Genomic DNA, 25,724 nt, shown 5'->3' on the forward strand with positions numbered 1-25,724 from the left:
TGAGGCTGGTTTGGGCACCCCCAGGGCTGCAGTTTGGGGATCCCCGGGACTCTGAGTTGGAGCTGCTCCAGGCACCCGGGGTATTGGGAATTGCCCAAACCAGACTGGGAATTTGGGCTGGTTTGGGCACCATGGAGTCCTGCACTGGGGCTGTTTCCGAGGCTCCGGCGGCTATCCCGGGTCTCCATCCCGGGAGCTCTGGACTGGGGCTGCTCCCGGAGCGCCGGGCCCGGCTCGTTGCCTCTCTCGCGGTGCGGGGCCGTGCCGGGCTTGTCCCGGGGCGATGCCGGGTCGGGTCCCGAAGCAATGCGGGGCGGTCCCGGCCCAGGCAGGCGGTCACAGGGCGGTCCCAGCGAGGTACGGAGCGTTCCCGGATCGGTCCCTGGGCGATAAGGGCGGTCACAGGGCGTTGACGAACCGAGGCGGGGCGGTCCCAGGGTGGTTCCGGGGCGATGTGAGGCGGTCCCGGGGCAATGCGGGGCGGTCCTGGGCCGGTCCCGGGGCGATGCGGGGCGGTTCCGGGGCGGTCTCGTGTCCGCCCTTATAGCGGCGGCGGCGGCGGTTCCCGGGGCGGCGCGGCCGCCATGGACCTGCACATCCTGGAGCACCGGGTGCGGGTGCTGAGCCTGGCCCGCCGTGGGCTCTGGCTCTACACCCACTCGCTGCTCAAGCTGCTCTTCCTGCCCCAGCGCTGCCGGTACCGGCTTTTCTCCCCCCACCGGCCTCCTCCTTCTCCTCTTCTTCCCCCGACTCCTGGCCCCGGGAGACGGCGGCGGTTTTGAGGTCAGCAGCACCGATTTCTTCTGCTTCAGATGCAAGTTCTTCAGCCTGACGGAGACCCCCGAGGACTACACGGTCATGCTGGACGAGGAGGGCTTCAAAGGTACCGAGCGGTGGCCCGCTGGCAGGCGGGCTGGCACCGCAGGCACGGGCTGCGCGTCCCCAGCCCGGCTCCACGCCTGGGCCGCGGGGAGCGAGTCCCGGCTTGTGCTTGGCTCCCTCGGAACATGCCCGTCCCGTCCCCTCGGCGCCTGCGCCGGGGGTGTACCGGCTTGCCCGGCCGAGGCTCTCCCGGCGTGGCTGCCCTCGCTCCGACAGCCCCTCCCGGGCGGAGCTGCCCCCCGGCTCGTGGCGCCGTGCGCGGCTGCTCCCGGCAGGGCTCAGGCACCTCCCGGGATGCCCGCGGGCAGCGCTCCAGGCTCTGGCAGCGCTCCTGTCATCATTCCCGCGTCCGGTTTCATCCCGTCCCTCCTCCCGCCGAGGGCCAACTGGAGCCTGGCAGAGGAGGGCAAAGCACAGGCCCAGCCAGGCTGGCAGGGGTGAGCCCTGTCCGGCAGCAGGGTCCAGCTTTTCAGGTGTCCTGGAGTGGTTTGATCCCTTCCAAGCCAGTCCCTCTCCCAAGGGAGGTGCCATTTGGTGACGTCCCCACCGCGGGTGACCTGGCGCGTGCCGTGCATCACCCTCACCGCCAGCCCTGCCGGGGTACCGGCCCAACGGGCTGAGCCAGAGGGTCCGGATCCCGGCCCGCCTTCCCACGCCCAAACCTTCCTGCCGCGGCCGCAGGAGCTGGGCGCAGCGGATCCTTGGCCGTGACCCAAGGAACAAGGGTCAGCGCTCCGGCCACGGACACTCATGGCCAGGTCCCAGGCTCACCTCCTTGTGCTGTGGAACGAGACCGTGTCCCGGGCTCTCCCCACTCCCAGAGCCAGAGCTGTTCCCCATGTATTGTTTTATTTTGGGGCTTGCAGACAAATATTCCTCAATCCCGAGGGGAGGGCGGGAAGTGCTGAACAATGGTCCTGCAAGCCTGCGGCCCGCAGTGCCCTGTGAACCCCCCTTGGCTGGGGGCTGCCAGTGTCCCCCCGCTGCCGGGCTGGAAGGGGACCCCCAGCAGAGGAGAGCTGCACCCCCTCTTCCCTTGGGATCAGGATTCAGCCCTGGGGTGGGTGACACAGGGACAGCGAGGTCCCCTTGCATTCAGCCTCGCCCAGGGTGGTGTTGAAAAGCAATTAAACGCTGAGCTCTGGGACAGGTCCCCATGTCCCCGAGTCCCTGTCCCGCCCCCCTGTTCCCAGCACTGGGTCCTGGGCCGGAGCCGAGGCTGTTCTGGCGCTTCCTGCACAGGAACAGGCGCTGGGAACACCCGCCGAGGCCCTGGATCCGGCCCTGCTCCCGCCCTGCCCTGGGCCGAGTTTGGGAGGGGGGTACAGAGCCTGTCCCCTGAGGGGGTCCCTCTCAGTGGGTGCTGGACCCTCCCCCTGTGCGACCTCCCCTCCACCGCTGGTGTGATGAGTTTGGGGTCTCAGATGGCCTTGGGGCTGGGGGCTTGTGTGATCTCCCATGGGAGCTGCTCCCACCTTGTCTCCATGGGAGGAGTGGATTGGAGACCCCCTGGGTGCCCGGGCCTGTCCCGTGCTGGGAAGGGGAGCCCAGAGAGGAGGGGGCAGCCTGGCTGAGTCCTGGGGTGCCCCAGCAGTGCCAGCCCCTCTCCTGGGCAGCAGGGTGGGAGCAAGGGAGGTGGGAGGCAGGAACAGCAGGCCTATGCCCATCCTGCCAACATGAGCAGATTTTTGGGAATTAGCTGTGGCCCTCTGCCAGCCTGGGCTCTCTCCACCAGGCTGGGACCAGGTGCTGGGACCCCCAGGACTGCGGGATGGCCCTCCCTTGTCCCCTCCAATGCTCAGTGTGCATCCCTGAACATCCCTGGTGGTGGGCGCTGGGCTGGGGGTTCCTGGGGGCAGAGGATGAGCCGGGCAGCCCCATGGCTCTGGTGGTGCTGGTTTTGGGGTGCAATGCCAACACCCCCCTGCACCCAGCCTGGGGCCCTGGCACAGGGAGGAGAGACACATCTTGGGGGTTGGGGGGGCTGTAGCCTTGGCCCCCCTCATTCCTATGGCCAGATCCCAGTGTGGAGCAGCTGAGCCCTGTCTGGCTCATTCCACCTGTGGATGTGGCTCATCTGCACCCCAAACCAGCGTCCCCCCCTGGGGCTGATCCTGCCTTGGGGATCACCCAGGGGACAGTGTGGCACACAGTCCCTGAGCAGGCCCTGGCTCTGTGTCCGGCTGTGCCGAGCCTTGCAGAGCCACCTGCCCCAGTGTCCCTTGTCCCTTGCAGAGCTGCCACCCTCCGAGTTCATGCAGGTGGCAGATTCCACGTGGCTGGTGCTCAGCGTCGTCTCCAACGGGCGGGAGCCCCCCGGCTGCCAGGCCACCGGTGTCACCAAGATCGCGCGCTCGGTCATTGCGCCGCTGGCCGAGCACCACGTCTCGGTGCTGATGCTCTCCACGTACCAGACCGACTTCATCCTGGTGAGTGACGGGCACGGGGGCACGTGGCTGGCTGTCCAAGGGTCCCTCTGTGCCCTGATCCTGCTCCCCGGGGCAGGTGCGGGAGCGGGACCTGCCCGTGGTGATCCACACGCTGGCCGGGGAGTTCGACATCTACAGGGAGGAGAGTGGCGAGTGTGTCCCCATCACCTGCGATGACGTGAGCAACGGCTTCCTCAAGCCCAAGCCACGTGAGTGACACTGGGCTCTGTGTCCCCTGGGGCCACCCAGTCCCACCCAGATGCTCCAGTACAGCTTGAGGGACCTCCAGGGCTACCCTGTCCTCAGCGAGGTGATCCAGTTCCCACCAGTGCAACCCCCATCTTTGGCTCCCCCAAGGCCACCCTGTCCCCAGACCACACTGTCCCAGAGCCATCCAGTCCCTGCCAAGATGCTGCTCCCACGGGTGGGTCCCACATCCTGGGGGACCCCGATGGTCACCCTGTCCCCAGGACCACACAAGGACTGTCCCCAGTCCTTGCCAAGGTGCTCCTCTCCCACCAGTGGTACCTACATACCTGAGGGACCCCACCAAGATGCTCCAGTTCCCACTGGAGATGCCCATCTGGGGCCACCCAGTCCCTACCGAGATGCTGCAGCTCCCACCGGTGGTACCCACATCCTTTGGGACCCTCGGGCCACCCCTCTGCTCCCTGAGAGACTTCGGCTGTGGGCGCGGTGGCCACGGGGTGGCACTGCGGGACTGTCCCCGAGCTGTCCCCAGGCCTGACGCGCGGCCGTTCCCCTGGCAGCTGCCAGCCCCACGCTGCACCCGGTGCAGAGCCCCCAGACGCGCTTCTGTGTCCTGACGGTGGCCCCCGACACGCTGCCCGCCATCGCCACCATGCTCATCGACGTCCTCTTCTACTCCCACAGGTGAGTCCCGGGGATGGGGACATGGGAGTGACCTCTTGCCTGGTGCCACCTGAACTGCGGTGACATTGGTCCCAGCGGGTTTTCAGACTCTGGGTGTGTTTTCCAAACTGGTTTTGTCTTCCCGGGAGCTGCACTGTGAAGGATGGGAACCCTGAGGTGACACAAGGGACAAAGCCACCATTGTACCAAATCCCAGAGAGAAGACTAAAGCAGGAGGGGATGGGTTTGGGAAAGGCAGTGGGAATGGTGCTGGGGGGAGGGAATCCTGGTGGGGTTCTCCCATGCCCCCTGGGATGGGGTCCCTTCTGGTGGCATGCTCCCGCTCCAGAGTGACCATGGCCTTCTGAGAATGCCCCAAAACCTGGTGTCACCTGTGAGCTGCAGACCCTGTGGGGACCACCTGCTCCTGTCCCCTCTTCCCCACCCTGCAGCACCCCAGCATGATGCTCAGACACCCAGTGCCACCACCAAGCCCTTCTCCTCCCCATTTTGGGGGTCGTGACCCCTCCGTGTGTCCCCCTGCCCCTCAGCAGCCCCCCCTGGGATGCAGCCACCGGCAGCCAGGACCTCGACTCCATCACCTTCTTCTCCTTCTCCCTCATCGAGGGCTACATCTCCATCGTGATGGATGCCGAGACCCAGAAGCGGTAGGTGCCATCCCGGGGCTGTCTGTCCCTCTGTCCCTGGGTCTGGGGGCTCAGGGAGGGGGTGACACTTGGCTTCATCCCCCTCAGCTTCCCCAGTGACCTCCTGCTGACCAGCTCGACGGGGGAGCTGTGGCGGATGGTGCGCATCGGGGGGCAGCCCCTCGGCTTCGGTGAGTGAGGCCGTGCTGGCCGTGTCCCCTCTCGTGCCACTGCCACCCAGGAGGTGCTGTGGGGCACTGCTGTCCCCGCACGTCCCCGTAGCAGTGACCTGAGGACCCCTTTGCCCCCAGACGAGTGTGGCATCGTGGCGCAGATCGCGGAGCCGCTGGCGGCCGCCGACATCTCAGCCTATTACATCAGCACCTTCAACTTCGATCACGCCTTGGTGAGCCCTGCCCCTCCCCGGGGACCCTGCCAGCCCCGGGGTGTCCCCTGAGGCTGACACCCCCTGTCCCCCGGCAGGTCCCCGAGGAGGGCATTGCTGAGGTGATCCAGATGCTGCAGCAGCGGCAGGAGGGCGGCAGATAGCGGCTGTCCCCGGAATGACTGTCCCAGCGCGGTGTCCCCCTGCTCCCCACCCCTGTTCAGTAATTGTTCGTTTTAATGATCCCCCGGCACAGGACAGAGCGGGCACAGCATCGCTCCCTCTCTGCTGGGGATGTGGTGGCTTTGGGGACGTGGTGGCCCTGTGGCAGTGAGCACTGGCCCCCAGGAGAGGGGTCAGTCCCTGGGTGCCATCCTCTCCCTCTAGCCTGGCCTCTGTGGGGTGGGTGGCCCAGGGAGAGTGGCTGTGTCCAGGTGGAGGGGACATGGTGGGGACATGCCAAAGAGCAGTGATGTGCCACCATGGTGCTATAGGGGACAGCCTGGGGCTGATGGGATGTGTCCCCTTGGGAAGGGAGCAGTGGCCACGATGCTCAGGAACACCCCTGGACTAGCCCCGTGGAGGGGAGAGCATTCCTGGAGCTGGGGTTCCCCTGGCACCCCAAAAATCTCCAAGGGGGCAGTGGAGGGGCTTTGGTTCAATGCCAGCCCTGGCTGTCACCTGTCATGGAGGAGTGACAGTGACACCCAGCGCCTCACAAGTTGTATTTTCACATAGTTTTTGATAAGTCAATAAAATTCTTATTGTTTTTATTTCTGTGTAGCCCAGGGAGGTTGCCCAGAGCTGGTCTCTGTGTTGGTGGCAGGGGCTGGGATGGGACAAGGGGACGGAGTCTGGCTGTGAGGTGACTGGGACACGGCCACTTTCTCTACTCTGTATTTTGGGTGAAAAAATGGGTTAAAGCTGCAGCCCCCAGCAAATCACAGCCCCAGAGAAACCCAGGCCCACATTTATGCCCTCCCCCTGCCCCACACTGAGCCAGACTGGGGGGAAACTGAGGCAGGAGCTTGACCCCAGGCCTCGGGATGTCCCTGTCACACTGCCACCGTGTCCCCATGTCCTCTTCCCTTGCTGGCAGCACGGCATCCTCTGGTAAAGTGGGGTACATGGGGTGGGGGCTGTGCCCTCCTGGGGGTGCTGCTGCCAGTGGGTGCCCCCAGGAGGGCCTGGACCTCAGCCAGACCCAGCACGAGCCTGGTGGGGACCTCTGCTCCCATCCTGCCCCCAGAATCCATCCCCTGCTCTCCCACGTTCTGAGCACCACCGTGCTCCCATCCTGGCACGTCTTGCCCACGTCAGCCACGCACTCTTGCAGCCACCAGCTTCCTGCCAGCTCTCCGGGTGCTCTCTTTCCTGTCTCGGTCCCTTCTCCGGGTCATGGGACACCGGTGACGCGCTCCCGGCGATGAAGAAATTGCCGCTGGCCGTGCGGTCACCATTGCTATTTTTGTCCTCCTGGGTATTGCAAGTCCTGGCCACACACTTGCCATCAGTGGGGTGGCCACCACCACGGTGTCCTGCTGGCCCAGCCCAGGGGGTGACAGTGCCATATGGAGGGGCCAGGGCCAGCTGTGGCCAGGGGAGAGCTGAGGGTGGGAGCCCTGATCACCCTCAAGGCAGGGGATGGATGGATGGATGGATGGATGGATGGATGGATGGATGATCATATGGATAGACAGGTTAATGTATAGCTGAACAGGTGGAGGAATTCTTGGATGGGTGCACAGATGATGGATGGATGGACAAGTGGATGGATGGATGGATGGATGGATGGATGGATGGATGGATGGATGGATGGATGGACAGCTGGTGAACAGCCTGTCGAGGCAGCCTGAGGGATGGACAAACTGCTGTGGAGCGAGCAAGATCTTCTCCTGGTTCCTCCACCTTTCCAGGACTGCCCTGGGCACAGCCCTGCCCACCCCGGCCCCACGGGACCCACCGCAGCCGCCACCTCTGCCGGGGAGGCCCCGGGGAGGAGGAAGAGGAGGAGTCATCAGAGGCAGCGGGTGGAGGAAGCAGACCGTGCAGGTCGTGGCGCGGCCGGGGCAGGGAAGTTCTGGGAAAAGAAAGAACTTCTAAAAGTGAGTGACCGCTGCATCCTTCTTCCTGGAAGGAGCTGCTAATTTCTGCCCCTGCGCCATCACCGAACTCTCCAAATGCGTAAATTCGGCGAGGGTCACCAAAATCAACGGGATTGCGACACGCCTCGGCACGCTGAGTGGAGACATTCACCTCTAAGGAACGGGAAAACCCTTGTCGGTGCCGGGCTCTGCCTGCCAGGAAGGGGACAGAGGGGACTGTCCTGGGTGCCTCTGGCTGTGCCGAGGCCGTGGCAGCCCCAGGGCTCTCCCAGGGCAGCGTTGCACAAGGGGCAGCGCTGCCTTGGGCAGCACCCGGCGCCCTCGGTGTTCCGTGGGTGCTGCCGGGCACAGAGGCTAAGGCTGGTGTCCCCCACTTGGTTCAGCTCCCCAATTTGTCACCCAGAGGTGTGGGTGGGTGTGAGCAGGTGGACGGAGCATCCCCTGGAGCATCAGGCAGTGCTGGGATGCTGTGCACTTCCCACACCTCCATCTCCCTCCTTGTCAGTGTAGATTTTTGCCTCCCACAGCTGGATTTGGGATGCGAAACCCCCCGTGGTGGCACACGGGTGACATCCCTGTCCCCGCTGCCAGCCGCCACTGCCCTCTTTTGCATTGGGGTTTCGGGGCAGCCGGCGCTGGTTTCAGTTCAACCTGTCGGGCGCTGAGCGGTGACACCAGCGGGAAACAAAAGGTCTCTTTCCCAAGAAGCCCAGGATTTCCCAGGACCCGGGGGTCCTGCCGGGTCCGGGCTGAGCGGTGGGACCGCAGCCTCCCCGGCTGGACCCACCCGGACTCCCTCGAGGAACTGACTCGAAGAACATCCCCAGCACCGTCCGGCCCCGCTTCCTCCCGCGCTGCTCTCACCCTGCTCATTGGCCCCCGGGACACGGCTTCATTTCTCGCTGCCTTCCGCTGTCCTGGTGCCTCCTTCGGAGGGGTGACTCGGGTGCGCTTTAAAAGCCGCGCTTCCCCATCGCCGAGCGCTTAAGGAAGTGGCTTTGCGCGCCCGGCAGCCCCGGGCGGACACCCTGCCCCGGCCATGCGGTGCGACGGGCGGCCCTGGGCAGTGCTGGCAGGTACGTGTGTGCCCGTGTGCCGTGACCCCGCGTCCCCTGTCGCTCGCCCCGGCCGGCAGCAGCGGAGGGAGCGCGGCCGCGAGGCCCCCGTGGAGTCAGCGATGGCACCGAGGCTGTGCCACGGCAGTGTCGCCTCCCTCGGGCGCTGGCGGGGACGGGGACATTCCCCGCTGAGGCACATGGGGAGCGCTGGGAGTGGGCAGCCAGGGAGAGAGGGGATGCTGGGAGCGGCAGGCAGGAGGGGACAGTTTGGGGACCAATGGCGGAAGGTCAGGGGTCAGCTTGCCCAGAGGGACAGAGGCTGCGTGTCAGCCCAGTGCCATATCCAACGTGCCGTGGGTGACAGAGGGACTGGGACAGTGACTGGCAGAGCTGGACAGCGGGACTGGATCCAGGAGTGTCACTGCTGTCCCCTCCTTTGCGGTGGCCGTGCTGGCAGGGGGAGCTGCTGGAGCAGCTGCTGTGGTTGGTCTGCGCATCCCAGCCGCTCCACAGCACCTCCAGCACCCTCCTCCTCCTCCCGGCGGGTGCCCAGCAGGTTTTTGGCGCAGGGTCTGTGGTGCAGGCAGCACTCCTGGCACAGGGGTGGTGACCCTGTGAGAGGGCTGTCCCTGCACCCAGCGATGTCCCAACGGCCCCTGACTCCCTCCTCTTCATCCCCAGCTGTCGCCAAAGGGCTCCTCATCCTCTGGGCAGTGCCGGGCCAGGGGGGCAGGTCCCCGCTGGCCCCCACCGTGCAGCAGACCCAGGCGCTGGTGAGGCTCATGGCCGAGGACGCGCAGGAGCTCTTCACCTTCTACGTGAGTCCCCTTCCCCAGCGCGAGGGGTCACGCCTGTCCCCTCCACAGGGCAGCCGGGGGGCGGTCCCCGTGCTGCTTCCACATCCCTGATCTTCCTCTCCAATCTCTGGGCAGGAGAAGGAGCAGCACCTGGCCATCCACAATATCTGCCGCACCAACAACACGCCCGAGTGGCTGCAGAGGCCGACAAGGGGGCCCTGGGGGCTGCGGAGGCTGCGGAGGCCCATGATCCACATGGAGCAGGCGCTGCAGGACATCATCCGCCACCAGCGCGACCTCCACCACCCCGAGGCCGAAATCCTTCGCCGCCTGAACAGGACCCGCCTGAAGGTGCGAGCGCTCCTCAGCAACCTGGCGGGGCTCTTCTCGGTCCCCGGCCCCCGCCCCGGCCGCCGGCCCCTCCCCAGCCCCGCGGCATCCCTCGGCATCTTCCGACAGAAGCTGCAGGGCTGCCAGATCCTCTGGAGCTACGCCCGCTTCATGGCCGAGCGCAGGGCCGAGCTGGGCGCCGGGAGCCGCCGGACGCGCCGGGAGCAGGGGAGATCGCCCCGGGGCTCACGGCTGCCCGCACGGCCCTAGGGCAGCCCCGCCGGCACCGGAGCTCCCGTCTGCAGCTCCCTCGTCTCCATCATCTCCATCTCCGTCCCACGTGAGGCGATCTCAACCGCATTCCCAGGATGGAGAGGCATCCGATGGCCGGGATGCCCCACGGAGCCCCTCTCACCTCACCCGGGCAAGGGCTCGGATGCACTGACGGCATCTCCCGCCGCTTCGGCTGCTCGTGGGGACCCTGCTGTCCCCGAGCCACTACTGGGCTGCAGGACAGCCCTGGCTGGCTCTCCCACCTCCTGCCCCGCTTTCCCGAGGATCCAGGTGGCCCCAGTGGAGCCGGGTGTCCCCCGGGTGCCCAGCTGTTCCCTGTCCCCGAGCCCTGCCGGATTTTCCAGTGATTCAATGGGTCGGCTGACACAGCCTGACTCAGAGCTGCTCGCCCAGCACCCGCCACGGGCCCACGGAGAGCGCCGCTGCCACCGGCGGCTGTCACCGGTGTTGTCACCCCCTGCCCGCCCGCCGCCAGCTCTGCTCCCAGGGAGAAGCTGGGAGTGGAATCCCGTGTCCCTGCACGGTCTGTGTCCCTCTGTGCTTGGTGTCCCCGAGCTCAGTGTCCCTTTGCACATCCCGGTACGCTCAGTGTCCCCTGTGCTCTCAGTGTCCCCAGGCTCACTCCTGCACTCTGGGTGTTGCCATACTCCCAGCATCCCTGTCCCCTCCGTGTCTCCCCCGAGCCTCCCAGGCCGTGCCAGCACAGCCCTGACTGTGCCCAGCAGGGGCTCGGCTCTGGCCACTGCACTGTGACAGTGGGTGACAGCTCCCACTGCCTCCCCTTTATTTATACATTAATATTTGCCTGTTTATTGTATTTATTGATTGTTAGGGTTAATTTAACTCCTACAGCTTGCAGAAGTATTTAAGAAGGACATTTCTAATATATAAATATATATTTTTATTATTTTTTTGTACGGTGTTAAACTATGAACATCGCAAGGATTTATTTATGTATATTGATATTTTTGGTACACATAGATGGGCAGTGCCCCCGCCCACGTGGCACTTCTTTATTTTTGTACAATGGCAGAAGGAAATAAAGTGCTGACCTTGGCCCATGGGCCACTGAGACGTTGTGTCCCTGTGTCCCTCTGTCCCTGTGTCTGTCCTGATGGCGGTGGGCAGGGAGAGGCTCTGTTCTGGTGGCCAGGCTGTGCCTGGTGTCCTTGCCAGGGTACATGGGATGTGACATGGGGTGGTGTGGGGCATGTGGGACAACATGGTGTGACACATGGCATGGCACAAGCTGGGATGTGGCCCGTGGCATGGCCCAGGATGTGGCACTTCATAGTGGGGCCCATGGCACGGGACACAATGTGGCACACGATGGGATGTGGCACAGGACGTGGCACACAACACAGCGTGACACAGGGCATGTGACATGACAGGCTGTGGTGTGCCACCACAGCGCCTGGCACTGCCAGGGATGTGCCATGCCAGGGAATGGCACAGGCCACACGACACCTTGTGCCACGTGTCACAGCCCCGTCTGGGCCATCACCTCAGCCACGCTGAGTGCAGTGTCCTGCAGCCTGGCCACGGCCACCATGGGGACCGAGCCACCCACTGCCACCGGTCCCTCTGAGTCAAAAATCCTAAGACCTGGTCATGTGTCCCCGTGGAGTCACTCGTTCCCGTGGGTGCCGTGTGCGGCCGGAGCGCCCGGCTCTGCCGCCGGCACTGCTGCCTGACTCAGTCCCGGCAGCGCCACCGGGACGGCCACCACGGCAGCTGGGGACACTCGTGTGGGACAATGTCACCATGAAGCAGCCCGGGCCAGCTCAGCGTGCTGTGGGTGACCGTGGAAGTGACCGTGACTGTGCCACCACCGGGCCGCCCACCTGGCTCTGGAGAGGGCTGCAGAGGGGAGGGTGCAGGTACGTGACCCTCGGGAGGGCTGGGGGACCCCAAACACTGGGTGACACCAGCTGAGTGTCACTGAAGGGGTGGTGGCTTCTCTGGTGTCCCCAGCGGGACACCCAAGGGAACCCCAGTGTCCACTCATGGGGAAAGCCTGTGGATGACACCTGTGGGATGACACTGCTGGGGTGGCACCAGTGGGGTGACATTGGTGGGCACAGGGACAGGGGGAGGCAGCCCCGGCAGGGACCCATCGTGAGTCCAAGGGGAATTCGGTGCCCTCCGTTACTGAGCTCTGGACTTCCCCAGGCCAGGAGCCCCTGCCCCGCTCAGCCCCCCGGGAGAGGTCCCTGGGCACCCCCGGACACCCCACAGCCTTGTCCCCGCTCCTGGGGGACACCCGGGGCTTTTGGTGACCCCGGAATCTGGGTGACCCTGGAATCCGGTGTCCCCCTGCACGGGGACACTGCAGGATGGGGACCTGGAAGGGAGCAACAGGGGGACAAGGATGGGATGTGGGGGGCAATTATGGGGTGGGCCAGAAATGGGGGGAGCTGGGGCAGTTCTGAGAGGGGCTGGGGCAGGGGGGACAGTGACGGGATGGGGAAGGGCAGGAGGGGACAGCTGCTGGCTGGGGAGAGGAGAGGTCTGGGGTGGGGAAGGAGCGGGGGGCAGCTGCAGAGCAGGGATGAGATGGGTCAGTTCTGGGTTGGGATGGGGTGGTGGGGGCAATTATGGGATGGGGAGAGGCCAGTTCTGAGCTGGAGCAGCAGGGGGCAGTACGGGGACAGGGATGGGACAGGAATGGGGACACGGATGGGACAGGGACGGGACAGGGATGGGACAGGGATGAGCGGACATGGAAGAGGGATGAGGAGGGGGACAGCGTAGGGACAGGGAAGAGGGAACAGCAGGGGGACAGGGATGCGGCAGAGAGGCGTCATGGGGACAGGAAGGGGACAGGGACGGGGTGGGGTGTCTGCGATGGAGCTGAGGACAGCGGCGGGCAGGGATGCTCGGAGGGGAGCGCTCGGAGGGGCCCAGAGGAGCAGCAGCACGGCAGCGTGGCCTTGGAACACCCTGGGCTTGTCCTCTTGTCCCTGGGCAGGCCAGCGGTGGGGATGGAGGGGGCAGTGGGGACATTGGGGACACTGGGGACAACTGCCCCCTCACCGAACTGCCCCAGCTCCTCCTGGGGCCCCCCAAACCCCACAGGTCCCCGACCCTCAGTCTCTCCTGACAGGGAGGGCTCCCCCCGGCCCCGCTTCCCGCTCCCTCCTGGGGACACGCCGGGACCCCCGCCCCTGTCACGGTCTCCTCAGGCTCCTGCAGCCCCACTCCTGCTGCCCATCCCCACCGGACATCGGCACAGGGTCTGTGCGGGGATATTCCTGCTGCCAAAGGGATTGGGGAAGGGGATATTCCTGGGCATCATCTCCCCTCCTGGTACCTCCCACCCTGGCATCTCCCATTCTGCCATCTCTCTGTCCAGCCTGTCTGGACCAGGAATTCTGTATTTCCCACCTGAGCATCCCCCCTGCACAGGTCCAGCGTCTCCCCTCGGGTTTGTCTTTTTTCCTGGAGAAAACCCATCCTTTAATCCTAATGCTTTTGCCCCAAGGGCTGAGCTGCAGGTGGGGACACCGGTGCCACCTTGATGATCCCACCATGACCAGGGGTCCCACAGCCCTCGGGGGACCTCAAAGCCCAGCTCAGCTCCAGCCTAGACTCAGTTGCCCCTGGGAAATCCAAGAAAAGGGCAAATCCGTGTCAACCCCTGCACACAACCCCCCCAGGATGTTGCCTATGCTAATAATTAAGTGCTATTAATTCTTCAGCTAATTAAGTGTGTCAGGCCGTCAGATGTCCATCAATACGAGATGTGCTGCTCCCCATATCCCAAAAAGACTGGGATGAGGCTGCAGGGAGGGAGATGGATCTCATCGTCCCCACCCTCCACAGTCCCCAGCTCATCCCTGATGTCCCGCTAGGAACAGATTGGGCTAAACTGGGCTGGGGCATCAATGCCACCGGCAGACCAGGCTGGTTCTTGCACCGGGAAACTGAGGCACGCAGCAGCTATGGCCCTGCCCCGCTGGTACAGAGGCATCTTCTTGTCCCCCCTCGTGTCCCCCCTTAAAGGGAGGACGCCCGGGGTCGTGGCGGCTCTTGCGTCATCGTTCCTGGACTGTCACCGCCGGTTCACCTGCCGGGGCACAAACTTGCTAAACCTGATTAAAGCTTCAGGTCGGCCCCGGCGAGAAAAAATACAGAGAAGGACCAAAAAAAATCAATTTAACCTGTTTTTCACCCACATCGGGCAGCGAACAGCCCCGCAGTGTCCTGATCCCACGGAGTCCCCACGAGACGGTGACCCAGCGCCCTCCTGTCCTCTCCAGCACCCTCTGCCCGCTCCAGGCAGGGGACAGCCCCGCCTAGGGAAGGGTTAACCCGGGGGGGGCCGGTCCGGCCTCTCCCCTGGCTGGGTTTGTCCTTTTTCCTGCAGAAACCCACCCTTTACTGATAATACTTTTGCCCAAAGGGATGAGCCAGCGGCGGGCTGGGGGACACCGCTGCCACCGCGGCCATCCCACCGTGACCGCGGAGTGCGGCACCCCACCACCACTTCCCCGCGCCTTCCATCCCTCCAAAACTCCAAACAAACCCCAAACCAGAGCTTTTTACCGCCTTCGTTTTACTGCTTGCTCCGGCAGCCAGCGGGGAAGCCTCGGCCCGGGGAGGGGGCCCCGGGGGTGACAGTGCTTGCGGCTCCCGAGTCCCAGCACCGCTCCTTCTCCGCCGCTCCTCGACACCCCCGAACCCCATGTGCACCTCCCTTGGGGGGGCTTCAATTCATCCCTTCCAGCCCACCCACTTCCCCGAGCCCGCGCGTAAAACAAAAGAGGACACAGTGCTTGTTCTCAGAAGTTTATTTCGAATAATCATGTTTAAGCCCTCCGACTTCCTGATTCCCAAATTCAATGGAAGTAACTATAGCCGATCCGATGATTCTCTCCCCCCCCCCGCTCTTCTCCTCCCTCTGACTCCGCAGGCTGGCTGCCGGACCGGTATATAAACCCCGAGAAGTCCCCCAGTATGAACATGAATTTCTGAAAACTTCCTCTGCCAACACCAATCCCTATTAAGTCGCTCCCGGGACGCGGCTCACAATGAAGTTCGTGCCGGCAGGTAAAAAAAAAAAAAAATCGACTTCGGGGATACTATTTCCCCTTCTCCCCCTCCCCCTTTTTTCCTCCCCCTCCTCTCCTTTTGCCGGTGATGCTCTGGCGCAGGCGGGTCCCGGTTGGATGCCGCCGCTGGAGCCGGAGCGAGGGCTCCCGCCGCGCTGCGTCCCCCCCGGGATGAGCATCTCTGGGAATTGGCAGCGGGAGCGGAGCGCGGCGCTGGCGCGGTCCAGCCAACATCTGGACACTTATATAACTGGAAATGCTTCCAAGGAAAAAAAAAAAAATCTCTAGGAGGGGGGAATTTTTTTTTTTAATTTTTTTTACTTTTAAATACTTTCTCCCCCGCTGCCGCTTTTCCTCCTTCTGGGTCTCCCGATGCCTCAAGCCGCTGCCGTGCCGGGAGCGATGGAAGGATGGGGAGGCTGCCAAGTGCAGGAGGGGGATCGGAGGGAGCAGCCCCCAGCCCAGAAGCCGTTCTGGGGGTCCCACGGGGCAGCACCCACTGGGGACTCCCCACCCACCCAGATCCCGGCACACGTGGGGCAGAGCCTCTCCCTGCCCAGCTGTGAATGGGCGGAACAGCGGCCGGGGGGGCACAGCGAGAGGGGCTCCTGAGGCTCCGGGAATCTGCATCCCCTAGGAACAGCCGGGGCCCCGGGGGAGCGGGTGGCAGGGTCCCCCCGTCCCGTGCAGGAGGGGAGCGGGGGGTCAGGGACTGGAACACGCCCAGGTAAATCCTCTCCCACCTGGGCAGGGTAAATAAATCGAGGCTCGGATTACCCGGCACCGGCGGCACGTCCGAGGCGCTGACAAGTGCTGGCGACTTCGGCGCTCGTCACTGCCCGGGGACTTCGCCCGGCAGTCCCACCGCGGCGGGGCACGGGACCCCCACCCTGACGGGGCCCTGCTGGTGGCATCCAGGTCACCCAGCGGCGGGGACACCCTGGCCACCCTGCCCGAGGTCGCCCAGGGCAGTGGCGGGCTCCAGAGGCGGTTTGGCCTCTCCGAGCACGGGTGGATCCCGGTTTGGGGGGATCCCAGCGGACTGAGGCTTGCAGCGCCCCGCTCTCAGCACGGAACGCGGGGCGACCCAGCTGCCGGCGGCTCAAGGGTCCCCTTGTTCCGCGTCCAGGGACTTCCTGGCTGGAGTCTCCGGCAGCTGCGTCGTCTCTCCCCAGGGCTCCTCGGCACTGCGCCCACTTCTCAGACGGGGAAACTGAGGCAGGCCGTGGGGCCGGGAACGGGAGGAAGGAGGGAGGGCATGCCGAGAGCAGGTTTCCTTGCGGGAGCCCCGCTGAGTCAGCCGGGCCGGGGTGGGGCCTTGCTCCCGTAGCGCCCGGACCAGGATAACGGAGGAAAAAGCGTCTTGCACGTTTGATTAAACACGACAGGTCGCCACCGGGCCGGTTGCGAAATGTGGGAATGCTGCGGGGCCCCTCGCCGGGAAGGGAGGCGGGGGAGCGCCTGCCGGGGGGCAGGTGAGGGGGACGGCAGCGGGATGGGAGCTGCGGCACGGCCGGGACGGCAGAGCGGGGGGTCTGGGGATTCCAGCTGATCTGGGCGCACACCCCGGCGGGTGAGTCCCTGCTCCAGCTGGACACCCTCCCTCTGGGTGCCTGGAACTGGGATCATCCTGGGTGGATGCATCAGCGACAACGTGATGGGCCAGCATCGCCTCGTCCCGGTCCCCACCGTGACAGCGGCCTCTCTCCCCACACAGGCGTCGTGCCCTTCGTGGCCCTGCTCCTGCTGCAGCGGCGGCCCGTGGCCGGCCGGGCGCTGCTGGTCACCGGCTCCGGCTGCCCCAGCCACGGCTTGTGCCGCTCCAACGTGCAGGAGCAGACCCGCAGGCAGGTGGCCGTGCTCAACGCCACCGCCCAGGAACTCTTCAGCCTCTACGTAAGTGGCGCTCGGGGACGGCCGGGGATCACGGCGGGGGGACTGAGCCCCAGGGGCATGAAGGGGAAGGGCTGGGGACACCGCGGGGACGGTGGCAGGGGGGACATGGGGTGACGTGGGGTGACGCTCGCCTCTCCTCCCAGCTGAAGTGCCAGGGAGAGCCGTTCAGCAGCGAGAGCGACAAGCTCTGCAACCCCGCCGGAATCTTCTTCCCCGCTTTCCGCGTGAACCGGACGAGCGAGAGGAAGGAGGTGATGGTGGCCATGTACAAGCTCTTCGCCTTCCTCAACGCCTCGCTGGGCAACATCACGCGCGACCAGGAGGAGCTGAACCCCATGGCCAAAGAGCTCCTTGAGCGGCTCCACAACACCACCAAGACCACCCGAGGCCTCATCTCCAACCTCACCTGCCTCCTCTGTAAGAACTACAACATCTTCCAGGTGGACGTCAGGTACGGGGACAGCTCCAAGGGCAAGAGCGCCTTCAAGAAGAAGCAGCAGGGCTGCCAGGTGCTCAGGAAGTACGTGCAGGTCATCGGCCAGGCAGCACGTGTCCTCCTACCTCATCTCAGCCCCTCATGAGCGCCCGCCCCGGCTACGCTGCCTCTCTGCTGCTGGGCGGCCCCCACCGCTGCCTCCCGCATTCCCGCCTCCCTATTTATTACCCAGACCCTTCGTCGGCCCCATCCGCCCTCCGGTAATTTATTACCCCTTGAGGGGGTGAACGTTGCAGCCCGGAGTGTCCCGGGCAGAGCAGAGCCGGCATCCAGCAGGACGAGGCAGCGCATCTCCGAGGAGCACGGGCTGGTCCCAGGATGTGCCTCAGCCATCCCCGGGCTCCCGTGGGCTGTGGGGGTGGCGGCAGGGCCGGACTCTGTCCCCCACAGACGGTGTCATTATGGAGAGCACCCGGACAGATGCCCTTGAGCACCGCCTGAAAGCTGTCGCTTCCCTGGAGAAAAGATTGTGAGGAAGGCCACTGGGATGCAGGGACTTGGACAAGTGGGGACATGGGGACACGCTCCCCCTGCACATTTTAAGGCTGGGTTCCCCTGCAAGGAGTCAAACTGAAGGTACTGAGCCGCAAACTGGTGGCTGTGCTAGCTAGGGCTGGGTCCCACTGTCTGGGACAAGGCCACCTGTGTGGGACAGTCACCCCACTGTGGAGCATCATCCCCCCGCGCGGGCACGGCGGGGCACGGTCCTCTCCTTTGGAAAAGTGCTTTTCCCTTCGGAAGAGCTCTGAATGTACTAATGACCAAGAGCTGGGCTTTACACGGCTGAATGCAGCCCTGGTGGGGACATGGGACAAGGGGACACGGGGACATGGGACATGGGTACATGGGATACGGGGACACAAGGACATAGGGATGTGGGATATGGGGACGTGGGGACAGAGGGACGGGCCCCAGGTCGGTGGCAGGTGGCGCTGGCGCGTTCCTGACACCAGAGCGGGCTGTGAGGGTTATTTATTGCCTTCGTGGAAAGCCCAGAGTGCACTGAGAACTGACTTTTAACTATTTTATTGCCAATAATTGCTAATAATTAATAATAAGATTTGTGGTAATATATTCCTGGAATTCTATTTAAATATTTATTTTTTTATATTTCTTGCTCTACTTTTTTAAAATAAACCAATAGAAACAGACTGTATTTGGCTGCTCTTCCTTGGGTGCCGTTTGTGCTCACCCTCAGACACCTCTGCTCCCCTAAAGCACCCTCAGGGAAAAAAAACCTTCAAGGCATGGCTGGGGATCACAGTCCCCTGTCACCTTGTTCCTTCCTGCCTTCCCGCCTGCTATAGGATGGCTGATTTGAAATATATTTTTCCAGGTGGGAGGAATGTTTAAATTGACTCACCAGCTGCTCAGAAGTGCTGGGATGATGTGGAACCATCGTGGTGCAGGGACCATTGTGGTGCAGGGACTGTCCTGGCACGGGGAGCATCGTGGTGTGGGTACCACGGCAGCGTGGGGAGCATCATGGCATGGGCACCACCACAGTGAGGGGACCATCCCAGGGTGTGGAGCACCGTGGTGTGGGGAGCCCCACTCTGCCAACCCTGGAAGTTCCTGTGGAAACGGAGAAAGGCTGGGAGGAGGCTGAGGGAGCTGAGTGAGCATGTGCGAGGTGGAGGGGACACACCAGATAAAATCAAAGCCGCTTCCCAGGCTGTGCTGGGAGAGGCTCAGCAGAGCTTTGCCGGGGCCAAGACCACCTAAGGCTGCACCAGCAGCCCAGTGCTCAGCGAGCGCCTCGCATGGGGCTGTATCGGTTAACAAGAGCCTGATTATACAGGAGACGTTGGAGCAGGATGATGAAATTTTCCTCCTCCTCCAGAGCCCTTGGGCCACTGGCCAAACCTCCCAGGCATGAGACAGCAAGCGGATGAGCTAAGATCCTGTGTGATCATCTCTCATGTCTCAGAGGAGCCCCAACCTAAAGATCACCACAGAAATCCAGAAGTTGCCCCCTAAGCCCCTGTTCCTCTGCCCTGCAGGGCCGTGTTGCCCAGTTGTGCCCCTCAGCTCCTATGGGAGGTTTTGTGGCATGGGTTTGACCCCAGACTGGCACTGCCTTGTGCCAGTGGCAGCCTTGTGGTGACAGCAGGGCCAGCGGTGCCCATTTCCAGCCTGGCCCTGCTGTCCCTTCATGGAAGGGGCAAATGCCAAAAGAGAACGGGCTCCTCCATCCCACAGCCGAGACACCCAGGGACATCCCTGGATGCCATGGTGTCTCCCCATGCCTGATGTGGCTTTCTTCCATCATCCAGCCTGCCACCGGGGAAGGGGCCCTGGGTGTCCCCTGTGTCCCTTCCCTATAGGATGCCCATTTTGGAATTGCAGCCCATTTGTGGGGCTCGTTTCCTACCTGCACTGTGGGATACAATGCACTCAAAGCAATACACCCCCCCCCCCCCCCAAAAAACAGAGGCATGGGGCAGGGCATCATCACTTTAGGATGGGCATTATGCCCCAGGACCAGTCCTGCAGCACCTGTCACCATGGTACCCTGATGGCTGCCAGCTGACCTGACCCTGCAGCTGGGGACATACAGGTGTCCCCATGGCTATGGTTACCACGGCATTATGTGGCCAACAATTCCCATGCTGGGAAGTTCAGGGCTGGACATCCAAACGTAGCCTTTCCTTGTGTCAACACCCACAGTTCATCCCCGCCAGGGACATGGAAGGTGCCGTGGGGTGCCACAAACCCGCCCCGGGCAGCTCCAGGGCTGTCAGGGCCCGGGGACAGGGTCGGGCCCGGCGGGGCCGGGAGCTGGGCTGGGGACGATGTGAGCGAGGAGCCGTGCACATCTGGATTTCTCACGCTTGCGTTCAACAACCCTCCTCAACCAGATGGCAAAAATAAATAAATAGAATAAATCACAGCCTCCTGACATAAATCGGGAACTCACGCCCCGGCTCTGCGTTTCATGAGTCTCCCTGGAAGACAGTCAAACACAGGCGAGGACAATGGGTTCACTTCTCCCCTGTGTCGGGTCATTCCCAGTTAAGGCTCATTAGCAGCAGGCGCGGTATTAACTCTTCCTTCCCTGGAAATGCGTGGACAAGCCCCTAAAATTCCCCAAATCCCTTCCTCTATCCTCCCGTGAGGTTTGGGATTCGGGGCCGGCGGTGACCCCCGGCTCGTGCCATCGCCCCAGCGAGGCAGGACGCGCTGCTCTGCTCATCCCAGACTCGGGAGAGATGGAAAGGGCTTTCAATTACCTCAGCCAGCGGCTGATCCCACCCAGCCGGCGCCCCGGGGAAGCGGGCCAGCCCCGCGAGCCGGACCGGGAGCGCCGCGAAGGACCCGGCGCTGCGGCTTCCCCAGCGGCACCGGCAGGACCCTGTCAGTGACTCCCCTTCGGCCCCAGGACCAGAGAAACTCTGTAGGCTGGGACGAGGGCCAGGAGGGGCTCCGGGGAGCCATCCGTTGCGATGGGAGCGATGCCCGCGCCCCGATAACGGAGCGGCCTGACCACGGGCCCCGAGCGGCGGGTCAGCCAGCCTTCGGGGAGCGGGATACGTGAGGAGCTGCTCCTGCCCGCGGTGAAGTCAGTGCCGCTGCCTGGGTGTGACTGACTGACCTCAGCCCTTGGCCCCGCGGCGCGGATCATGTGCTGCCTGACGCCGCGCGAACCCGGCCGGACGGGCCCTGCGCTGCCCCGGGGCCACCGGCCAGACGGGACTTGCCGTCCGCGGGGCAGGTGCGGGGCTGGGGCACCGCCGGCTGCGCGTCCCCTGCGCGGCGTGACCCGCGCTGCATCCCCGGCACCGAGCCGGCGGGAGCATCCCGAGCGGGGCTGACCTCGCCGGCAGAGCCGGGGGTGGCGGTCGGGTCGCTCCCTGAGAGATCCCAGGTGGAGCATCCCGCCTTCCCCCGTGTGCCCTCAGGCTGGGGTCGGACCCATTGGTGCCCACGGCAGAGCCCCTTCCCCACCCAGGGGTGCCCCCAAGGCTCGGCCAGACGCGTTTGGCTGGTGACCATCCTCCCAGCAGGTCCTCAAGCCGGGTCCCCGAGGACGGGAACATCGCATCCCGAGGGCCGGCTGGAGGCTCCATCCAGGGCTGGCCGCCGGCCCGAGCACGCAAAGCAGAGCCGAGCCCATCTGAAACGCATTCGGGCACTGTTGCTGCAATAGCAGATGCTCCTGCGGGTCGCCGGCCACATCACAGCCCGGCGGAGAGGGAACCGCGCGCTCACATGGGAAGAAACAGTTCTTGTCCCAAACGGCTCGAACTCCTAATTGGGGACCAACCGTGACAAATAAACAAGACAATGGGCTGGAGGCGAGACGAACGCAACCTCTGTCGCAGGACCCGGCTCCGAGAGCCGCCCCCGTGCCCAGCAGGGGACCTGGCACAGGCCCGCAAGAGCCGGGGGGAGGGCAGCGGCCAGGATCCGGACCCCCCGGCAGAGCCGCTCTCTGTGTGACACCGCTGGAGCTCGGGGCTGGCTCGGGAGCAGGATGACACATCCCCAGTGGTCCCCCGAGACCCTTGTCGGTAGCTTTGCTCAGCAAGTGTTTAGTCTCATTTGGAGAGGGGTCAACTCCAGCCCTGTGGAGCTGCTGGAGCGGCCTCTCCTTGCTGCACCCCAGCTTGGGGCTGGCTGGAGACCCCCCCGCATGGGGCTTAGGGACCCTTCTCCCTCAGGGAGGGGATGCTTCGGGCTGCCTTGGAGAGACGGGCGGGGCCAGCCCCGGGGATCTGATAGCGCTGTTATCTCTGCGCAGCTATCGCCCTCCAACAGAGACCGGGGCACTTCCACAGCCCCGGGTGCGCTTGGCACCTATGGAGGAGCCTCGATAAAGTGCTCAGTGCCCTGGCCAGACCCTCAGCATGCAGAGCACCCGGTCATCAGTGCCCAAACGGGAGTGAACATCTGCTCCACTAGTTCCACTAGTTCTGTGGAACTCCTGCTCCACTAGGGTCTCATGGGATGTGGAATCTGCCTTGAAGACTGAGCCCAAAACCCAAAATTCAGCAGGACCTGTGAGGTTGAAGCTGTTTGAGACACATCTGCTTAACAAGGCATTTCAGATGGCCTGAGCCTACATAATTCCTGGCCCTAGGGGGAAATCAGGGCTCCAGGGAAAGATCTCACCTAAGGAAAGGGAGAACAATTTGTGATGAGGTAGAGGGCTGGCAAGAGTGAAGAGATGGGAAGAAAAGTGTTTGGAAGCAAATCCCAAGCAGGCTTCCAGAGGAGCAGGCAACACTGGGAGAGACCCATTAGGATGGCAGGGATGGTGGCGAAGGACCAGCCCTGGGACTAAGCAGGAGCTGTGGCAGGTCCCCAGGCTCCTTGGAGCCAGGGCTGCAGAGAGGGTACATGCCACTGAAGCCCCCTGTCCCAGCTCATGGCCTCCAGCCCTGTAGGACACACAGGGTTGTGCCACGTTTGGCTGCACATCAGTGCAGCTCTGGGGGAAGATGAACCCCTGCTGTCCCTTTGCCCACTAAAACTAATTCAGGGAGTCAGCAAAAGGAGTGGAGATTCCTGGAGAAACAGAGGAAAGGAAAGAAGAGGTTCCTCTCAATATGAAGGGGAGAGGGACACCAGCCCTGGCTGAGACTGAGGGGTCTGTCCCCACTCTTTACTCTCCTCACACTCTCCAACCCCAGGGCACAGCAGCACTTCCAGCCCAGTGGCACCACAGGGGAACAGGGGGACACTCCCAGTTAAAACTGGGGATGTCCCATCCTTTATTTCCCTGCTCAGCAGCAGGGAAATAAACCAAACAGCAGCAGGACCCCTCTGCTGAGGACCCCCAGCCCATGCCTGCAGCAAGGCAGGGATTGAGCCTTGATGGGCACCTTGGGTGTCCCACCAAACTTGGCTGCACCTCCCTCACCTGGCTGAGCTCACCATGAGGATGCCAAACTTCCCCCCTGGCCTTCAGTGCATCTGGGACAGGTTTTAGGGCCAGAAGAGTTGACATGTTCATTTATTACAGCAGAATGGAGTGCTACCTGGCCTGGGTCACGCTCCCCTCTTGTTTCCTAAGAAAACAAGGTGTGCGTGCAATCCTGCCGGGCGAGCGTGTGCGCGCCTGTGGCTGCCAACCAAATTTGACTAAGGGCCCGAGGCTCCAGAGATAGGAAGTTCCTACACGTCTTGTGAAGGCAGGAGCGGGAGAGGAGCAAGCTCCAAATGAGGCCCCACGGCAGCAGCATGAACCCAGCCCTTAAAAGCCACTGGAGATTGTCCTCTGCAGCTGGGCATTGTGAGGCACAAACCTGCTCCTAGAAAGATTTCTCCTTGCTTTATTCCCAGCCTGGCATTTCCCACATGGGCTCTGCTGTTGGATCAGGAAGGACGGCCATGGGTGGGTAAAGTCTGTCTCTTCCTGGCAGAGCTGTTGGGGTGCCTGCCAGGCTCTGGGATGGGGATTTCCATGCGGAAGCTGTGGTCACCCCACTTTGGTGTTGCCAAATTGTGCTGGCAAACACCTCACCTTGGTGCTGCTGTGTGTCAGCCTGCTGTGGGGCAGCATTGGTTCTCTGAGGTGCTCATCACCCTGGGCTCACAGGTGACCCCAACACCTTTGGTCCCATCACCCCAGCACCACTGGTCACCATTATCCTGACACCACTGTCACCCATCACCCTGACACACTGGTCCACATCATCCCAGCAACCACTAGCACCAGTCCCTACCACCCCAGTACCTTCAGTTCCCAGCACCCCAACAGGACCAGTCCTCACCACCCCAGTACCACAAGTCCCCATTGACCCAGCACCACCAGTCTCCAGGGCACCAGGACCTGCAACTCCTTAGGATTTACCAATCCCTAGGGACAAAGTGAAAGGCTTTCTCCTTTCCTAACCCTGCTGTAATTAATGTTAAAGCTTCCCTTGCTCCCTCCAGCACACCGGGACAGAGGGGCCCAGCCTGGCTCCCGGTGCCGGCGGAGAGAGCTCCGCAGTCCCGACCCTGGACGCATCCACATCCTCGCATGCTCGCCTTGCAGCCAAGCCTGGGAGGAAACAAGCTCCAGCTGTGCCTCTTCGCAGCTACTGTGACCAGGCTCTTCCCCCAGAAGGTCTCGGTCTAGCAGCGGGAGGGACCTGCCCCACCATGCCGGAGCTGGGGCAGAACAAGCTGCACTCCATGGATTGGAGGTGCAGGGTGTGAGGGCTCCTCGCTCCCCGTGCGGCAGCCCCGACCTGCCACACCACGGCCTGGGGAAAGCCGGGATAAGACAGGTCCCATCCCGCGTTCTCGGGGCTGGTTCCGCGCAGGGCTGTGTTTACATGTCCCCGTGCCGGCCCACATCTGTGTTTATGTGTGTGTTTCCGTACGGGTGCGTGTGGCTCCGTGTGTGTGGCGGGGTTTCTGGGTGTGTACGGGTGTCTCTTCGCGTCGGGCTCTCAGTTAACCTCTTAGAAAATGAAAACAAGCCTGGAAGCCTGGCAGCTGTTGCCGAGCCCCGCTCCAGCACCGCTTCCAGACAGACGGCAACCGCAGGTCTGATGACCGAGCACACACACGCTTCCCTTCGGGCCTTCTTAATTGCGCCGTCAGATATTCTGAAACAAAGGAAATTAAAGACTAAACTGATAGCAATAAATATGTCACGGGAGCAACGGGAGGCAGACAGCTCCCTGGGCGGCTGGGAACTGGCAGCAGGGAGGCAGAATGGGATCAGGAGCTGCTGGAGCCATGGGCAGGAGACCAGGCTTGGTCAGGGCTCTGCCGAAAGTTGGGTGGGCATTGGCAACGCTGCTGACCCCGGGAGAGGCCTGGGAATGCTCCAGCACAGACGGGCTGGATGGCCACGTTGGATTTCTCATGGAAACTTGTGTAGGTTCTTGCCAGGTCCCAGGAGTTTTTTTCCCTTGTCTTTGCCCAGATTTTCTCTAAGCGGCTCCTCTGACTCCCTCCAGCTGCCTGCACGCGAGCTCTGCAGCAAACGCCTGGAGAGAGGTGGGAGGAGAGATGCCGCCCTCTCCCAGTGGGCACAAGGCTGGTGGCACCAGAGGGGACTGCTGGGTACAGATCTATTTGCCTGCAAAGGTGTCAGCACCAGTTTAGGGGCTGAGCTGGATGGGGACCACCAAAATGGTGCCCAAGGATGGGATGGGAGAGTACTGGGAATCCGAGCTGGTGCAGGCAGGCTTCAGAGCAGGATCTGGCAGCGACTTTGGCAGTGTCTGGCAGAGCATGGGAACCACTCTTCCACCGGCTGCCAGCTCACGGGATGAGGTGATCACTGAGAAAGCCCTGACCCAGCATGGGAAACAGCCTGGCAGAGGGGCAGGAAAAGCCCAGCGCCTGCTGAGCCTGAGAAGGCGGAGTGGGAGGTGCAGGGGATGTGGCGGAGCAGGGCAGAGCGGTCTGCTGCCTGCCACTGGAGGGTGGAACAAGACAATCCGAGGCCTTGACCACAGCAAGAGACATTCAGGAGTGATCTTCCTGATTTTCCAGGATTGCTGCCTGTGGAAGAGCCCCAGGAAGAGACAG

At 63.3% G+C, this 25,724-nt stretch overlaps 3 protein-coding genes across 10 annotated transcripts; all 3 read left to right on the plus strand.

Annotated features, from left to right (window-relative positions):
- Window positions 1-336: 336 nt before the first annotated feature.
- Window positions 337-5,989, plus strand: CASTOR1 (cytosolic arginine sensor for mTORC1 subunit 1). Of its 5 annotated transcripts, none has more exons than XM_041488992.1 (9): window positions 417-697; window positions 813-883; window positions 3,118-3,311; window positions 3,388-3,520; window positions 4,082-4,205; window positions 4,739-4,852; window positions 4,940-5,022; window positions 5,143-5,237; window positions 5,315-5,989. In XM_041488992.1, exons 1-9 carry the CDS (start codon window positions 474-476, stop codon window positions 5,378-5,380), a joined length of 1,104 nt encoding a protein of 367 aa, XP_041344926.1. In that variant the 5' UTR covers window positions 417-473; the 3' UTR covers window positions 5,381-5,989. The 5 variants fall into 5 exon arrangements, 2 of the variants coding, with proteins under 2 accessions (XP_041344926.1, XP_041344925.1); XM_041488991.1 differs by having other exon boundaries at window positions 418-697; window positions 4,736-4,852; XR_005956945.1 differs by lacking the exon at window positions 5,315-5,989 and having other exon boundaries at window positions 337-697; window positions 4,054-4,205; window positions 4,637-4,852.
- An 82-nt stretch (window positions 5,990-6,071) lies between these two features.
- On the plus strand, window positions 6,072-10,826 carry LOC121365076. Of its 3 annotated transcripts, none has more exons than XM_041488980.1 (3): window positions 6,072-9,197; window positions 9,312-9,527; window positions 9,636-10,826. In XM_041488980.1, exons 1-3 carry the CDS (start codon window positions 8,361-8,363, stop codon window positions 9,774-9,776), a joined length of 1,194 nt encoding a protein of 397 aa, XP_041344914.1. In that variant the 5' UTR covers window positions 6,072-8,360; the 3' UTR covers window positions 9,777-10,826. The 3 variants fall into 3 exon arrangements, with proteins under 3 accessions (XP_041344914.1, XP_041344915.1, XP_041344913.1); XM_041488981.1 differs by having other exon boundaries at window positions 6,072-8,397; window positions 9,061-9,197; window positions 9,312-10,826; XM_041488979.1 differs by having other exon boundaries at window positions 9,312-10,826.
- Window positions 10,827-14,815: 3,989 nt separating this feature from the next.
- Window positions 14,816-18,367, plus strand: LIF (LIF interleukin 6 family cytokine). 2 transcript variants are annotated; one of them, XM_041489001.1, is made up of 3 exons: window positions 14,816-14,852; window positions 16,572-16,750; window positions 16,894-18,367. In XM_041489001.1, the coding sequence occupies exons 1-3, from the start codon at window positions 14,834-14,836 to the stop codon at window positions 17,329-17,331; spliced, it is 636 nt and encodes a 211-aa protein (XP_041344935.1). In that variant the 5' UTR covers window positions 14,816-14,833; the 3' UTR covers window positions 17,332-18,367. The 2 variants fall into 2 exon arrangements, with proteins under 2 accessions (XP_041344935.1, XP_041344934.1); XM_041489000.1 differs by lacking the exon at window positions 14,816-14,852 and having other exon boundaries at window positions 15,454-16,750.
- The last annotated feature ends 7,357 nt before the right edge of the window (window positions 18,368-25,724 follow it).

Source organism: Pyrgilauda ruficollis, unplaced genomic scaffold, assembly GCF_017590135.1.
Source record: "Pyrgilauda ruficollis isolate IOZ18807 unplaced genomic scaffold, ASM1759013v1 scaffold9, whole genome shotgun sequence".
NCBI lineage: Eukaryota > Metazoa > Chordata > Aves > Passeriformes > Passeridae > Pyrgilauda > Pyrgilauda ruficollis.

Coding starts and splice junctions, on each gene's coding strand:
- CASTOR1 (XM_041488991.1), top strand. CDS start 474: ATGCGGGGCGGTCCTGGGCCGGTCCCGGGGCGATGCGGGGCGGTTCCG. Junction 884..3,117: donor GGACGAGGAGGGCTTCAAAG/GTACCGAGCGGT, acceptor TGTCCCTTGCAG/AGCTGCCACCCTCCGAGTTC. Junction 5,238..5,314: donor TCAACTTCGATCACGCCTTG/GTGAGCCCTGCC, acceptor GTCCCCCGGCAG/GTCCCCGAGGAGGGCATTGC.
- LIF (XM_041489000.1), top strand. CDS start 16,493: ATGCATCAGCGACAACGTGATGGGCCAGCATCGCCTCGTCCCGGTCCC. Junction 16,751..16,893: donor AGGAACTCTTCAGCCTCTAC/GTAAGTGGCGCT, acceptor CTCTCCTCCCAG/CTGAAGTGCCAGGGAGAGCC.
- LOC121365076 (XM_041488979.1), top strand. CDS start 8,361: ATGCGGTGCGACGGGCGGCCCTGGGCAGTGCTGGCAGGTACGTGTGTG. Junction 9,198..9,311: donor AGGAGCTCTTCACCTTCTAC/GTGAGTCCCCTT, acceptor ATCTCTGGGCAG/GAGAAGGAGCAGCACCTGGC.